Source organism: Eleginops maclovinus, chromosome 14 (assembly GCF_036324505.1).
Source record: "Eleginops maclovinus isolate JMC-PN-2008 ecotype Puerto Natales chromosome 14, JC_Emac_rtc_rv5, whole genome shotgun sequence".
In the NCBI taxonomy this organism is placed as follows: Eukaryota; Metazoa; Chordata; class Actinopteri; order Perciformes; family Eleginopidae; genus Eleginops; species Eleginops maclovinus.
Window position 1 is genome coordinate 2,473,975 of NC_086362.1, and position 13,771 is coordinate 2,487,745.

General features: G+C 39.2%; 1 protein-coding gene across 1 annotated transcript in view; it reads right to left on the reverse strand.

Annotated features, from left to right (window-relative positions):
* col4a6 (collagen, type IV, alpha 6) overlaps window positions 1-13,771 on the reverse strand; it is a 99,277-nt gene that overhangs the window by 26,717 nt on the left and 58,789 nt on the right. Inside the window, 1 exon segment of the mRNA XM_063900659.1 lies at window positions 13,046-13,123. Within this exon segment, the coding sequence (XP_063756729.1) occupies window positions 13,046-13,123 (78 nt within the window).

Consider the following 13,771-nt stretch of genomic DNA (forward strand, 5'->3'; position numbering starts at 1 on the left):
CCGGTGCTGTAGATGTATTTTGTACATTTATGAGACATTTATAGAGCAAGGATGCATGCATGCACGTGTGTGACAGCCTATTCCTTCTTATCCTAAATCTTAAATGCTTTCCCCTTAACTTAAGACTTTATGCACACATTAAGTATATACCCTCGTGCACAGAGGTTGCACACCCTTCATTACACACAAGGTAAAAGTTCACACACTGTACTAAAAGGAAGGTAATTCTCGAAGCAACACCTGGTGCTTTTTATATATAACTGCTCTTCCTACACAGACACAGAAATCTAGATAATGGATCTAACATTAGAGGACATCACGGAGAAGGTCAAATACGGCTTGTAAACACTCTAGCATTTGTTTTTCGCCAGGCGGGTGGAGTTTATAGCATCCGGACCATTCAGATGGAGTAATACCTTCCTGTGACTGTCTAAATGTTATCTTCTCTCCTGTTTAGCAAATCACGGGACACCTATGAGGCTAAAACAAGGTCATTAAATAGCCCAGTTGTGTTGCACTAAGAAAGACAATCCCTTTGGAAGAAAAGGACACTTCCAGACTTTAAGCTAAGCTAAGATATCTGTCTGCTAGCTGGAGCTTCATATTTAAATGGACAAACATGCCACGTAATATTGGAAAAGACATAATTGAGACCGACCGAGTATTTTTGTAGCTTACCTTTTTTTTGTTGATATTTATAATTTAATTTAATTCATTTTTTTAAATTTAAATTTAATTTAATTATATTATTTTTAATTTTATCTATTTCATTTTTTTTATTTTAATTTAATATATTTGATTGTATTTATCTTATTAATTACATTTTTAGTTTTAATATATTTTTGCCTCTTTAAGTACATTGTTTGGGTTTTTACTGCACATACAAAGTCAGCATACTCCATAATCACTCATTCAGTCTTTATCAAAAGGAACTTAAAATATACGGTACTTTTAAAGGTTTACGATGAACTGATAGTGGAAAAAAATCATGCAAGAAGGGCGCAGAAAATAAACTAATACCCTTATTCATCAGGTGTGACCCCACCAGGTACACGACTGCAGTGATGTCACCTTTTGCTGCTCTTAAAGGGACGGTAACGCTGACCATAGTGTGTGCAGCTGAGTCTCTCGGTCCTCGGGGCAGGCGGAGTAATGACAGGCCTGAGCCAGGTGAGGATGTCTGACTCACACCTGTTTTCACCGGGGGAAAATATGCAGGGGTCCAGAAGGAGCTACTTTCTCTCACGCCCTTCACTCTTGTCGACCCCCTTCACTTTTAGTTTTTTTTTTGCAACGTGTGCAAGAGCTAACCTGCTGGGTCTAAATTAGCTCTGGAAAAACATGTATTTCTGGCGGCAATATAATAAAGATGAGGTCACTTTCAAAGACCCTGCCGTCCGTCTGGTGTCACGTTGAAGGTGAGAGGTGAAACGTGCACGTAGAAACACCTTTGTTGACCTTAACCAAACTAAACTATGGACAAAAAAGGGACCTTTCCCATTTGTAGAAAAGCTTATACATGTGAGAAACTCCTACTCTGATCTCTGCAGGATCTCTCTCTCTCTTGCTCAGAGGAAGTGAGATTCTGATCTGTGTTTATTCCCTAACATGGCATGGAATTAAATCACAGAGAGGAGATAAAAGGGAAGGGATGAGAGGGAGCAAAGCATGTGGAAACCAATAAAGAGAACAAGGCTGCTCCTAAAGTCTCCACTAGGTGGCGATATACTCTGCCACGAAGGTCAACACCCTCCATTGACCTCTGTATGGGAAAATAACGCATGTCATGATGCTGCACTTCAATTTTGGGGCCACTGGGAGGCAGAATAACACCAGAATAAGCTTTAATTGACATATAAAGTCTTACAAAGTTGTTTAAAGTGTTCCATTACACAACACTAGCATTGATTTCTGGCAAAATGATGAAAACAAGCACTACATAATGGACCCCAGAACTTCCACAAGGAGATATCTGGTTCTTAATTAGCTGAAATTAGATTTTCTCTACTATAGGAGCTAAACTGGCCTTTTGGTTTGTAGAGATGGTGTTGATAGAGCCATGAGAGACTGAAGAATGTATTGAATGTGTATAAAGACAAAAACAAGGCCCAGAAAGCAGCCAAAAAGATCAGAAAAAGCTACAAAGTTAAGTGATAACTCTCAAGTCCCAGAATGGACCAATCAGGAGTCAGGATGCTCTAAATTGAACCAATGGGGGGACTACTTTCACTGTGTGGCGTTTAAGAGGAATTCATCGACTCGTCCAAATCTGCTTTTTTATCCCCACGTTTTTTTTATTAGTCTGTGCCAGCGTCTCCTGTCTACCACACACTCTTGCCAGTTGGCATCGCGGTGTGTTTACATGCCAGGCCGGCGGGTCTCCAGACCTTCCAGCCTCATCACCTTCCAGCAGACTGGTCAGTTTGTAGGCCCAAATCCCCCCCAGCACAAAGGGCACAATGGGGGCCTATTCTGGGCCGCTAAGCTCTCTGACTTACTGCTCCCATCGGGCCGACCTCACTTCCTGATGGCGGAGAGTGCTTGGACAGACAGATTCTCGCCGCCATGCGTGTGAAAAAACCAGTAAGTGTGTGTGTGTGCTCGTTGTCTGAGCCACGCACGCGCATGCGAACACACACACCCTCGGGCGGTCGGAGGATTTATTCGGGACGTATTGTTCGGAGCGGTGAGGGTGCTAGGGGGGAAGATTTTAGCTGTCACACCGCATGCTCACTGGGGGGCGATGATGGGAGGAATGGGGACGAGTTTAATCAGTGGGGCTAGTTTGATAATTACAGATGAGACGAACGCACCCTAACCTCACACACTCTCCACAGTGATCGTCTAGCTGCCAGCTCACACAGTCCTATGTGAATTTGCACGATTAGCATAATTAGCATGAATTAGCATTATAGCCTACTGCAGGTGGACAAAGGTTCAGAAATGGCTTGGATGATTTGGGCAATTCTGGACCGGTTTTAGGGGTTATTGAGGATCTTGAGTTCATTTCTGACATTTCCAGTATCCTAAATGGTAGTTTTAATCCGAAAATGGCCATATTTCTACTCTCTGTGGGCTGATTTTGATTCATTTTTGGTCGATTTTGAAGTTTTAAGGGTTAATTGGATTGCATGGATTAGCCTATTGATTAGACAAATAATTGTCCAAAGTAATGGTAATCATTTTCATCTTGAGCTCTCTATATCTAATGGTTGCAACATTACTCATGTGCTCAAAGGACTTTAGATGCGGTTACAGATGAATCACTAAACCTAGAATGATTAAAAAGTGGCTCCCACAGTCATCCAAACACACACACACACACACACACACAGAGGGAAATCCTCTCGAGATGGGAATGTTTAGATTGTGTTTTTCTCCAGACGGCGAACCCAAACACCTGGGTTTATCTCGGACATGCTTGAGCCGCTCAGGATGAGCGATGACACAGCGACAGACTTATCTCGGCGCACACTGGGAAAAGTTGGGCGTTAAGGATGCAATCACACCTGCATTTAGTTTTTCATTTTTAAGCTGTAAATAAAAGTCCCAAACAGGGGTTGTTTATTATCTAATGTGTCTGTCTGCAGCTTATCATGCACATTAGCCTAATATCTTTTAAGCACATGACTGTACCTCTCATGGTCTAGTAATCTTAATTAGAAATGTATTTTCAAAGCACATTTCAGGGTTTTCGACTAGGCTAAAAACCAAACTAACCCTGCTCTTCTGAAGGCCTTTGATTCAGCTAAAAAAATGACATCCAGTTCAGAAGTTTGGTCTAATTTTTAACCAAATCATCTCCAGAATAATATCATATCAGATCCAGTATAGATAGGCCTGAAATGAGGTAAATAAATCCCTGTTTTTGTTATTTTTTATGCCATCTAGATTGTATTGGATCCAGGAGAAAGTGAAAAGTTGAATTGGAGTTTTGGGCCTCATTCTGCAAGATTTAGAGAGATTATTGGGCAAAACTATTTTCTGATTTAGATGTATTTATTACAGGAAACACCTCAATTCCAACATTTGATTTACTTCCTGTCTAACAGACTCATATTCCTCTCCTTTACCCGTCCATCTTTGTCTTTTTCTGAGCTCCAGACGCCTGAAACGCTACCCTTTAAGCATCTTGTCCTCCAGAGTCTGACCGGTCCGAATACCAAAACCCTCCAGGCGTTGAAGAACCGTTTCAGTTTTTCGCCGTGTTTTTTTCGAGCTACATCATATCTGACCCTGGGATCAATTAAGTGAGTCTAATCTAATCCACTCCTCGTTAATCTCTCATTAAATGTTAATTACTGAGACGTCCCCAGCAGCCCCTCTCTCTCTCAGACTGATTCCCACCCTCCTCTCTGACTCATCTGTTTGCACTGACGGCCAACACTAAAACAAACAACCTGTTCTCCATCATCATCCAGGTGCTCCCCCCCCCCCCCCCCCCGTAATAAAAACCCAATTAGTGTTTAACGGGGCCTCGCTGTCCCACGGAGATGATGTCATAAAGGCGTGGAGTGGCGGAAACTCCAGGGTTAAAAAAACTGCTATTTTACTTTCTTGTTTGTTGTGTTTTAAATAGTTTGTCTGTTTTTTGAAGGAAAAAACATGCGTTTACTCAAACCATAAACATGCAACTCCTTTTTACTCTGACTCTTAAACACGATAACTAAATAGCGCTCTTCAGAAATGAGCCTGAGGTTACGAGTGTAAACAGCAGATGTAATTGGCATGCATGTCTCGTTTAAAGATCGTTGAAGAGCTTTCAAAACCCACGTACAGGTGTGACTGCTGAGGAAATGTGGATTACTACGCTCAAATCCGAGTTGTTCCAGGATTCTGCAATAAATTAAAGCTGAATTAGAGATAACAGTGGTTCAATAATGACTATAAGGGGGAGAGCAGCATGCGGAAGGTATGTGGTGAGAGAAGCATCCCATGTGGAGCAAAAGTGATGAATTGACGTCATTAAGAGCAACAGAAAGCACCTGGTGTTGAAACAGATATGAAACCGTGGTGTATTTTAAGGCTAAAGCTAAATCACATATGATGGTACTCACTTTTTGATTAATTATATTTAATTGGCAGGTTTTCCAATGGTTTCAAAGCTGCCTCATTTATTCAATGTTATTATTATTTATGATTTATTTAAGAGGAGTGGAGCCACAAAATCAGATCTCACAGCATCCCAAAAATGAAGGAAATATTTATTACATTTTTATATTGAATTATTTTGTATTATTATTTGTTATTTTTAAGAAATAAAACTTTCTAACATGTGAAATGCTCAAATTTTGAGTATTTAAACCTCTACTAAGTCAGAAAAAATACAATTATACAAAAGATAAAATGTATGTAAGTGCAGGTAAGCTAACACACTGTAAATGTGTGTCCAGAAAAGCATCTTACAGCTTCTGCTACACATTTATCAGGTGAAATTAACGGCCAAATTGTGCAGGCTTTAGCTACACAAATGAGTGCACATTTTGAGGAAATTTGAAGAAAATGTGCACGAGAAAACGCAAATTAAAGTGTGATTCTTTTTCCATTAACATCAGGAGTGTGGATGCTAATTCTCCTGTCAGACACCTTTAAAATGTGCATTATAAAGATGGTGCAACGAGTATCTTACATTGGAGAAGCACAGGTGACGTTACCGTAACGTGCACGTTTAATTGTGTCAGTTTACAATATGCAATTACTATAAACACTAGTTCTGAACACACCTTTATTAAGTGTGGACTTCCAAGGCACTCCGAAACAAATCACGGGACATTTTTAATAAAGGTGTGGTGTACACAGTGCATTTTTTTACCAGAAGTCTCATTTCCAAACACACTGGAGCCTGTTGACAGCCGAGGCGGCCAAGAATGTGGTAAACAAGAACGATAAAAAAAACGATTGAGCAGACGATGTGGAAATATGTGGGACGAACTTCACCTCTGTCAGCTTCAGCTCTCTGTGTTTACAACAAGAGCCGTTTCCCCGTCCGCCTAACGGAGGAGCTGAAGTGTGTGAAAAGGTCTCCATCCAGCTGTGTTTTAGTTGGGTGGGGATGGAGATTCCTGCAGTTTGTTAGTGTGCATACTTTCTGTATCAGTGTGTGAGACTCTCCTCTGCTTATCGCCTCTCGTTGCTCCTTCAAAATAAGAGCGTGGACGTAGAAATACAACATGCAATCCCCTCCACCTACATATCTGCAGAAACTCACTTTTAAATGTCTTGAAATCTAAATTAAAGTGCATGCTTGACAAAACACACACACACACACACACACACACACACACACACACACACACACACACACACACACACACACACACACACACACACACACACACACACACACACACACACACACACACACACACACACACACACACACAAAGATAATTGCACATCCTATTTTCGTCCCGTTTAAAGGTGATGAGCGTCTACATGTTTAAATTACTTTAAGCAGGCAGAGAAGGGAAAATGTCCTAAATGGTGGTTGTGGATTTCTGTGTGTGTGTGTGTGTGCGTGTGTGGAAATGTCATAAATCACCATGCCGTCATCTTTGCATCAAATCACAAGAGCCTATAAAAATCAGTAATAAGCACCTTGGCACATTCCTGCATGTGTTTGCCCTTTGTAAAGGTGTGGATTGTGTGTTTGTTTGTGTGTGTGTGTGTGTGTGTGTGTGTGTGTGTGTGTGTGTGTGTGTGTGTGTGTGTGTGTGTGTGTGTGTGTGTGTGTGGACATTAGATCACCCAGAAGATGTATTTTCCCGCTCGCTTTGAACAGCCATTAAACTTTCCCTTTTGAATTTTTCCACCTCATTTACTTTTATTCCATATTCTTTAAAAAAATAATAGTTTCAACGGTGTCAATGACATTTAAATGAGTAAAGACAACTAGAAATGTCACTTAAATGACCGTAATGTAGCTTATTGGTACTTTTCTGAAAGATTCTGCAGCTTTTCAAAATAAAAGTACATCGAAACCTCATAAGATGTGATAACTAGTATCTTAAAAATGTAAAGAAAGTGCTGTTTTCAGGCCAATTATAAACTTTCTCATTTAAACTAATTGAAATCTACATTAAAAAACTCTAAACCAAGTATATAAAACCTTATATACATTTCCAAATATGTTTTCCACATTAAAATAGAATCAAATATAACGAATAGCCTTAGACTTGAGAGAAAATGTGAACAAGAGACTGCTCAAATGTTGACTGCAGTCCCTGAAGCAGCCATGAGAGGGCAGTAGTGTGCACTGCAACAGGTCTCACACACACACACACACACACACACACACACACACACACACACACACACACACACACACACACACACACACACACACACACACACACCCCTGTCTGCCTGTCCATCGCTTTCTGATCTTGGCTCCCCTGACCTTCTGGACTACCCTGGCCTTTGTGTTGGCTTTAACCTTTCACCCTTCCTAGAATAAGCCCTGTGTCTGGCTATGAGTGTGTGTGTTTGTGTGTTTGTGTGTTTGAAGGAGACGTTCAAAGCTAAATGATGCCATCCTTCCCCTCTCTTCGCCTCAGAATGAAAGACAGGGAGATGTCTTTTTGTTTGTCCAGACATTTTGGGACAAAAGGAGGGAAAATGTCTGCTCTAATGTCATGTGATATGTGTGTGTGTGTGTGTGTGTGTGTGTGTGTGTGTGTGTGTGTGTGTGTGTGTGTGAAGATGAAGCCTAAACAAAGACCACCACCATTTGTTGGACTCCATCCTCTAAAGGAAGAAGAGCCTGATAAAATACCATTCAGGGGCCCAGGAGAGTGTGTGTGTGTGTGTGTGTGTGTGTGTGTGTGTGTGTGTGTGTGTGTGTGTGTGTGTGTGTGTGTGTGTGTGTGTGTGTGTGTGTGTGTGTGTGTGTGTGTGTGGTTGTGTGGTTGTGTGTGTGGGTGTGATAAGCCTGTCCTGTACATAATCTGGTCTGCAGGTACTTCATCATACTTGTCAAACACACAAACACACACACATGGAAAAGCTTACTCAGCAAAATCAGAAACACAACAAATTAGGGAACGCATGAAAAGAGAGAGAGGGAGAGAGGGGGGAGAGAGAGGTTGGAGATACATTGGAAGATAAGTTAGAGAGAGAGATCAAAGTCATGGTTCATGCTGCTGCAAACACTGGATGTGAGTGTGCAATCTGAGCCTCTGTGTGTGTGTGTGTTGGACAAAAAATACATGCATGATGTTCCATTATAGTCAATGCTTTGCCCAATTCAAGTTCAATTCAAAGTTAAACGAGTATTTAAACAGCTTCAGAAAAGTGTCTGCATGCTTTGAAAACCTATTTTGGATTTGCACATTAGTCGAAAACACCAAATATTTAGAAAAAACAAACTTGCAAAATATTTTACGCTTGTTTGAGGTGGAAATGTTGGTGAATATAAAGCAAAATGCCTCAAATTAAGAAATTAAACCACTCAAAAATGTTTATGTAACATTGCAAAAGCTCTTTAACATCCCCTGTGGAAGTGGAAACCATGTAAAAACTGCAAATATCTCAAATGACTAAATAAAACTAATTAAAAAAGTCATAATTCTATCCTATCTTCTACATATTTGCCCTAAAATCCAATGTTTGACTTGCACTCTTGTAATAAAAACAGTTGCTAGGCAGAAGTAGCGCCACCTACTGATTATATCAATTAACCAATTAATTGACACAGCTAAAAATGGCATTTTTGTGAAAATGTGGGTAAAAGCTGAACTATTTTGCATTGTCTTTAAATCACAAAGCTTTTCTAATTCAGTTTTCTAGACTAAATTGTCCTTTTTCCTTCAATTCTAATCCATCTGTCCCATCTTCCTTGACTTAAAAGAGACCCTTCTCCCTCTCTACCTGCGTCAGGATTAAAGCGAAGGAATTTCAGCGATGGAGACGCCGCCTTTCATCGAGGGGCCCCTCAGAAGGGGGATTCATCCCTCAGTTTTTTATCTTCCTATCGCACCGAGACACACGTCCACTATCACTTCCCCCTCATCGTGTTTTTAAAGAGAGCCGCTTTCTCTGCGCCTCCTTTATTCCTGCTCCTCTTTGTTGAGTCTGTCTCGCTCACAAACTTCCTCTGCTAATGATTTCACGTCAGCGTTTGATTTGACGCCTCCTTTGGTTAATCAGTGCTTCTTTCACTTGGTATTTTCATCAGATGATCTTCTATTTTCAGTCTAAAATGTGAGGATTTGATGGTGTTCTCTGTTGCACATCATCCTAAAGGAGCTCTCCAACAATAGTTACTTTAAAACGATTAATACGTGATCTTCCTTTTGCATTAAATTCAGTACAGAGTTTAAAAGTTCATTGTAAAAGTCTAATTTTAATGATTCAGCTAAAATATCATATAAATTAATCAGATATAATGAAATAAAATGTAATATCATATAATGTATGTGCACCTTTCTCCACACCACTGATGTACTGTGGTCTCCTCTGCCCGTTTCGGATAGTAAATTAAATAAAGAGCACACCTCCTGACTGCACTGCTACTTCAAAAGTGTGTTTACCTAACCTCTGTTAAACACAGGCACACATGCACACAGCATCCTGTCATTCCTGCCCTTTGACCCCCCCAATGAGAGTGCTTGTTATCAGAGCTAATGGTTCCAATGTGAGGCAGATATTAAAGCCGGGGAAATCCACCTTCACTCACACAGGACATAATGAAACCAACACACACGTCTGGAGTGTGTTTGTGCTGGGGTCGGAAGTTAAATCACCCCGGGGGAAGAGGGTCTTACTCAGGCAGAAGCAATGGATTAAAGAGCTGTAGATGATGAGATACATCTCTCTCATACAGTCACTAAAACCCTCTCTATCACAGCACAACTCAAACTGAAATGGGAAAGAATTAGCTCAGAGTGGGATTATGATAAGTGATGAGTTCCAGCTGTTGTTACTTGCTCTGATTTCCTGCCACATGTGTTGCCGGAGGTTCATATTGTTGTGTCTCGGCATGGCCCTTCCACTCCTCTATCAACAACACAAATGTTCCAGGACACGCTTTGCCCTTTAGAAATATTGACGCAATGTTAACAACATCTGTCAGAGCCAAAACCACAGACCGCTGAATGAAATAGGTTTTTTTCTAGACTGCTATTTGTTGATTCTCACTCAATTGTCCCTTCCTGGCACCCTTACAGTCAATATGGTGGTAAACACAGCAAAAAGGGGGATTTATTCACCTCCTATTGTGCTAAAATGTGTCTAAAAAGACATATATCTGGTTTTGAATTGAGCCATAGATGCATAGTTTAAAAGGAAGCTAAATGCCAATGTGAATATCAGGTTTTTAGCCACAATAAAGACCAGAATGTGGCTGTATTCAGGGATAAAGTCAAAAAGACTCTTTTTAAGATCAAACTTTATTTTCTGTCTTTTCCTGAATTGAAAATGTATAATAAAATATAATATAATATAAAATAATAAAACAAAATATAAAATAATAAAATATAATATAAAATAATAAGCAAATATAAGATAATAAATATAAATAATATAATATAAAATAATAAAATAATATAATATAAAATAATAAATATAGTATAAAATATAAAATAATAAAATAATATAATATAAAATAATAAAATAAAATAATAAAATATAAAATAATAAAATAAAAAATAAAATAAATAATAAAATGTAATATAATTTAAGGGCATCTTTCTCCTTGCTTGTACAATTAAATAAAGTGTTAATATTTCATACATAGGACTTGTGTAACTGTATTCTTGTTTATCTTCCTCTTAAACCCCTTTTTGTTGAATAAAAACACATGTAATTTCCAGCTTTAAATCTCTTATCTGCACACACACCCTGACCTCAACTCCTCTCACCACCCGCCTCACCTAACGACCTCTGGGTACAAAAGTAAAACTGAAAAGAGACAAATAAGCACCTTAACTTAAACGCTGAGTTAAAGAAGGTAATCCAGCGAGTGTTATTTAGCTGAGCAGAGGTTCGCTGGTATTACCCCCGGAGGTGTGTATCATTTACCTGCAGCGCGTCGCTGTGTCATTTAGCTGGAGGTGCGTACAGTAAGTGCAGGCCTGAGGGTCAGACTAATTGTTGTTTGCATACAGACTGAAGACAGCCAGCTAACATCAGTCTGGTTTCAGACACGCGTTCACAGAGCTATTTTTATCCCAAATGATATGTGACATATATATGACTTTTTGTCATTTTAAAAGTAATAGAAACACACTGAGGCGGTACTAGCCTTCTGATTGGTTGATTGATTTTGTAGTTCTAATTAAAAGTGGTACAATCAAAGCTAAGGCGGCAAAAAACAGTTAGTAAAAAAAACTAATTGGTGATCACAACAAGCATTTTAATAATATATCATAATAAATAATAATACACAAATAAATATTATAAATTATAAATATTCCACCCCTTCTGAAACCAAACCTATCCCTTTTGATGCTGTTTTGTATTAACGTTATACCCTAAAATGCCCCAGAATTAGTCAAATCTTCATTATTACAGTGTTTTTCTATGTTATTGGACTATCTGCTAGATCTTTTACAAAAAAACCAGTGACGATAAAACCTCACAGCTGCATTTATGTATATAAATGCTGGGTGTTCTTCCTCTCATATTTACAGCCTCTCCTCTCTCCAACTCTCTTATAGAGGCTTCGTTAATGTGTAGAGGTATTTATATAAAGCCTGCGAACGTATATTGCTGTGTAAAAAAAACTCACAAAACCTTCCTCTTAACAGTCGCTCGGGGTCGTAAATCAGGAAGTGGAGCCACTCTGTTTGGACACAGCTGACAGGGGTGGGTATGCAAATAAAAGTATGCAAACGTGCATCTAACTCGCACTCTGTCAACACTTGTTACGAGGAGATTTTGTACCGACATTAAATGTTAACCGTTAAATGGGCAAAATATTTTGGATCATTATTTTCTACACAATACCTATATTACACGCTTATTACACATTAAAAAACCCATACAACACGCTTATTAAACCCACATGACTCTGTTATCACACCTATATTGCTCTGTTATTCAAGATATATATAATACCCATGTTACACCAATAATTACACTTAAATTCCAACGTTCTTTCACCCATTTTACACAATATTACGCCCATATTACATATAGAAACACCCGTATCAGACCCATATTACACCCGTTCTACACCCATATTAGTCTGCTATTAGACATATATATTACAGCAAAGTACACCAATAATTACACGTATATTACTACGTTATCACACTGTTACTAACCTCTTTTTACACAATACTAAACCAATATTGCACATGGACACAGTCTGTCAAATGTGTGTCCCCCAGGAGGATTAATATCATGATAGAAATGACAGGAAAATGAGTTCCCCGCCTAAAGACAGCGTTTTGTTCTCGTCTAAATGGATGCATAAACAGATGGAGATAAAGACTGCGGCTGTACGATGTTAAGAGATCTAAATAAATAAAAGGAGCCCCGAGGTTATTGTTTCCAAACGACGTGAGGGCAATGTTTCTGTTGATGTATGATCAATAACTCAGTCTCATCACTGCTCTGTGGCTTTGTAGTTGCACAATAACAAACCACAATACATAAAATGCAATAAACAGGAGCTGAAAACATCTGTACCGAAGAAATTGGTGCTACCTGCTATGATTCATAAATGAAATATGAAGAAAAACATTTCTTAACATTGCATGGAGATGTGTTTTCTTTCATATTGCATCATATTACCACCATTTAGGCTGATTTAAATACATACTTTACGTCAGGTTAAGCCCTTAGCTGCACTAAAGGAAGAACAAGGAACCAGATTTTCAAAATAAAATGTAAAAAGTGTACTTATTCCGTGAGGAAAACGTAAAATATCCCAGAAAAATCTTGTTTTTGTGATTAAAAATAGGTAAAATGGTTATAAAACAAGACAAAACTAATGTATTTTGTAGGTCTTTTCAGTCTTTTTAACTCTTATGAAGGAAAATGCAACAGGTCGATGTACCGTGTGCTGCTGGAAACATTTTTGGTTTTGATAATGACTCACCCTGCTGCCTTTCTCCGGGTTGCACCGGCATCCTTCGCCACAGTTGCGTCCGGCACACGGCTCGTCAAGTTGGTTGCCCTGCAGAAACAAAAACAGACACAGATTAATAACAAAGCTTTGGGAATAAGTGACGAATATCCCGGTTCAACACCTGAGATTTTCCGCGGACGAACCTGAAGCCTTTGCTCAAATCCATGCATGCATTAAAGAGGCAAATGAGTCATTTGGTGTTGCGTCAGTGAGAGGTTTGCAGGGATTTAGGAACGGATCAAGAGCCGGTGAGTGGATAAAAAAGTGCGTAATTATTTAAAGGGCAGATCTAATTGCAGTGTGTATCAAATAGAGCATGTGCCATCAGGTTTTCTGTGTGCGTTCAGGCTTTATCTGACTCTCCTTATACTTCTGTTTTCTGCTTTCCTAACCAGATCTATCACCGCTGTCTGGTTCCTGTCTGGTTAAGGACTCATTGTTCACAAAAGAGTGATACATGAGGGTTTATTAAGTGAATGAACTCCAGTTTTTATGAATGCAGAACTTCTTTAGTGGTTGCAGAATTGGCACCATGCAGCGGGAGGATGCAGGACTTAAGAAGACAGATGAAGCCATTAAAATCATTGGAGAACTGACTCATGATCAGACACATATTCCTGTATTGTGTATCGATCTGTATGCATATAATTAGCAGCTTTTGAAGAGGTGAAATGGGCACTTCAGTGGTGACATCAT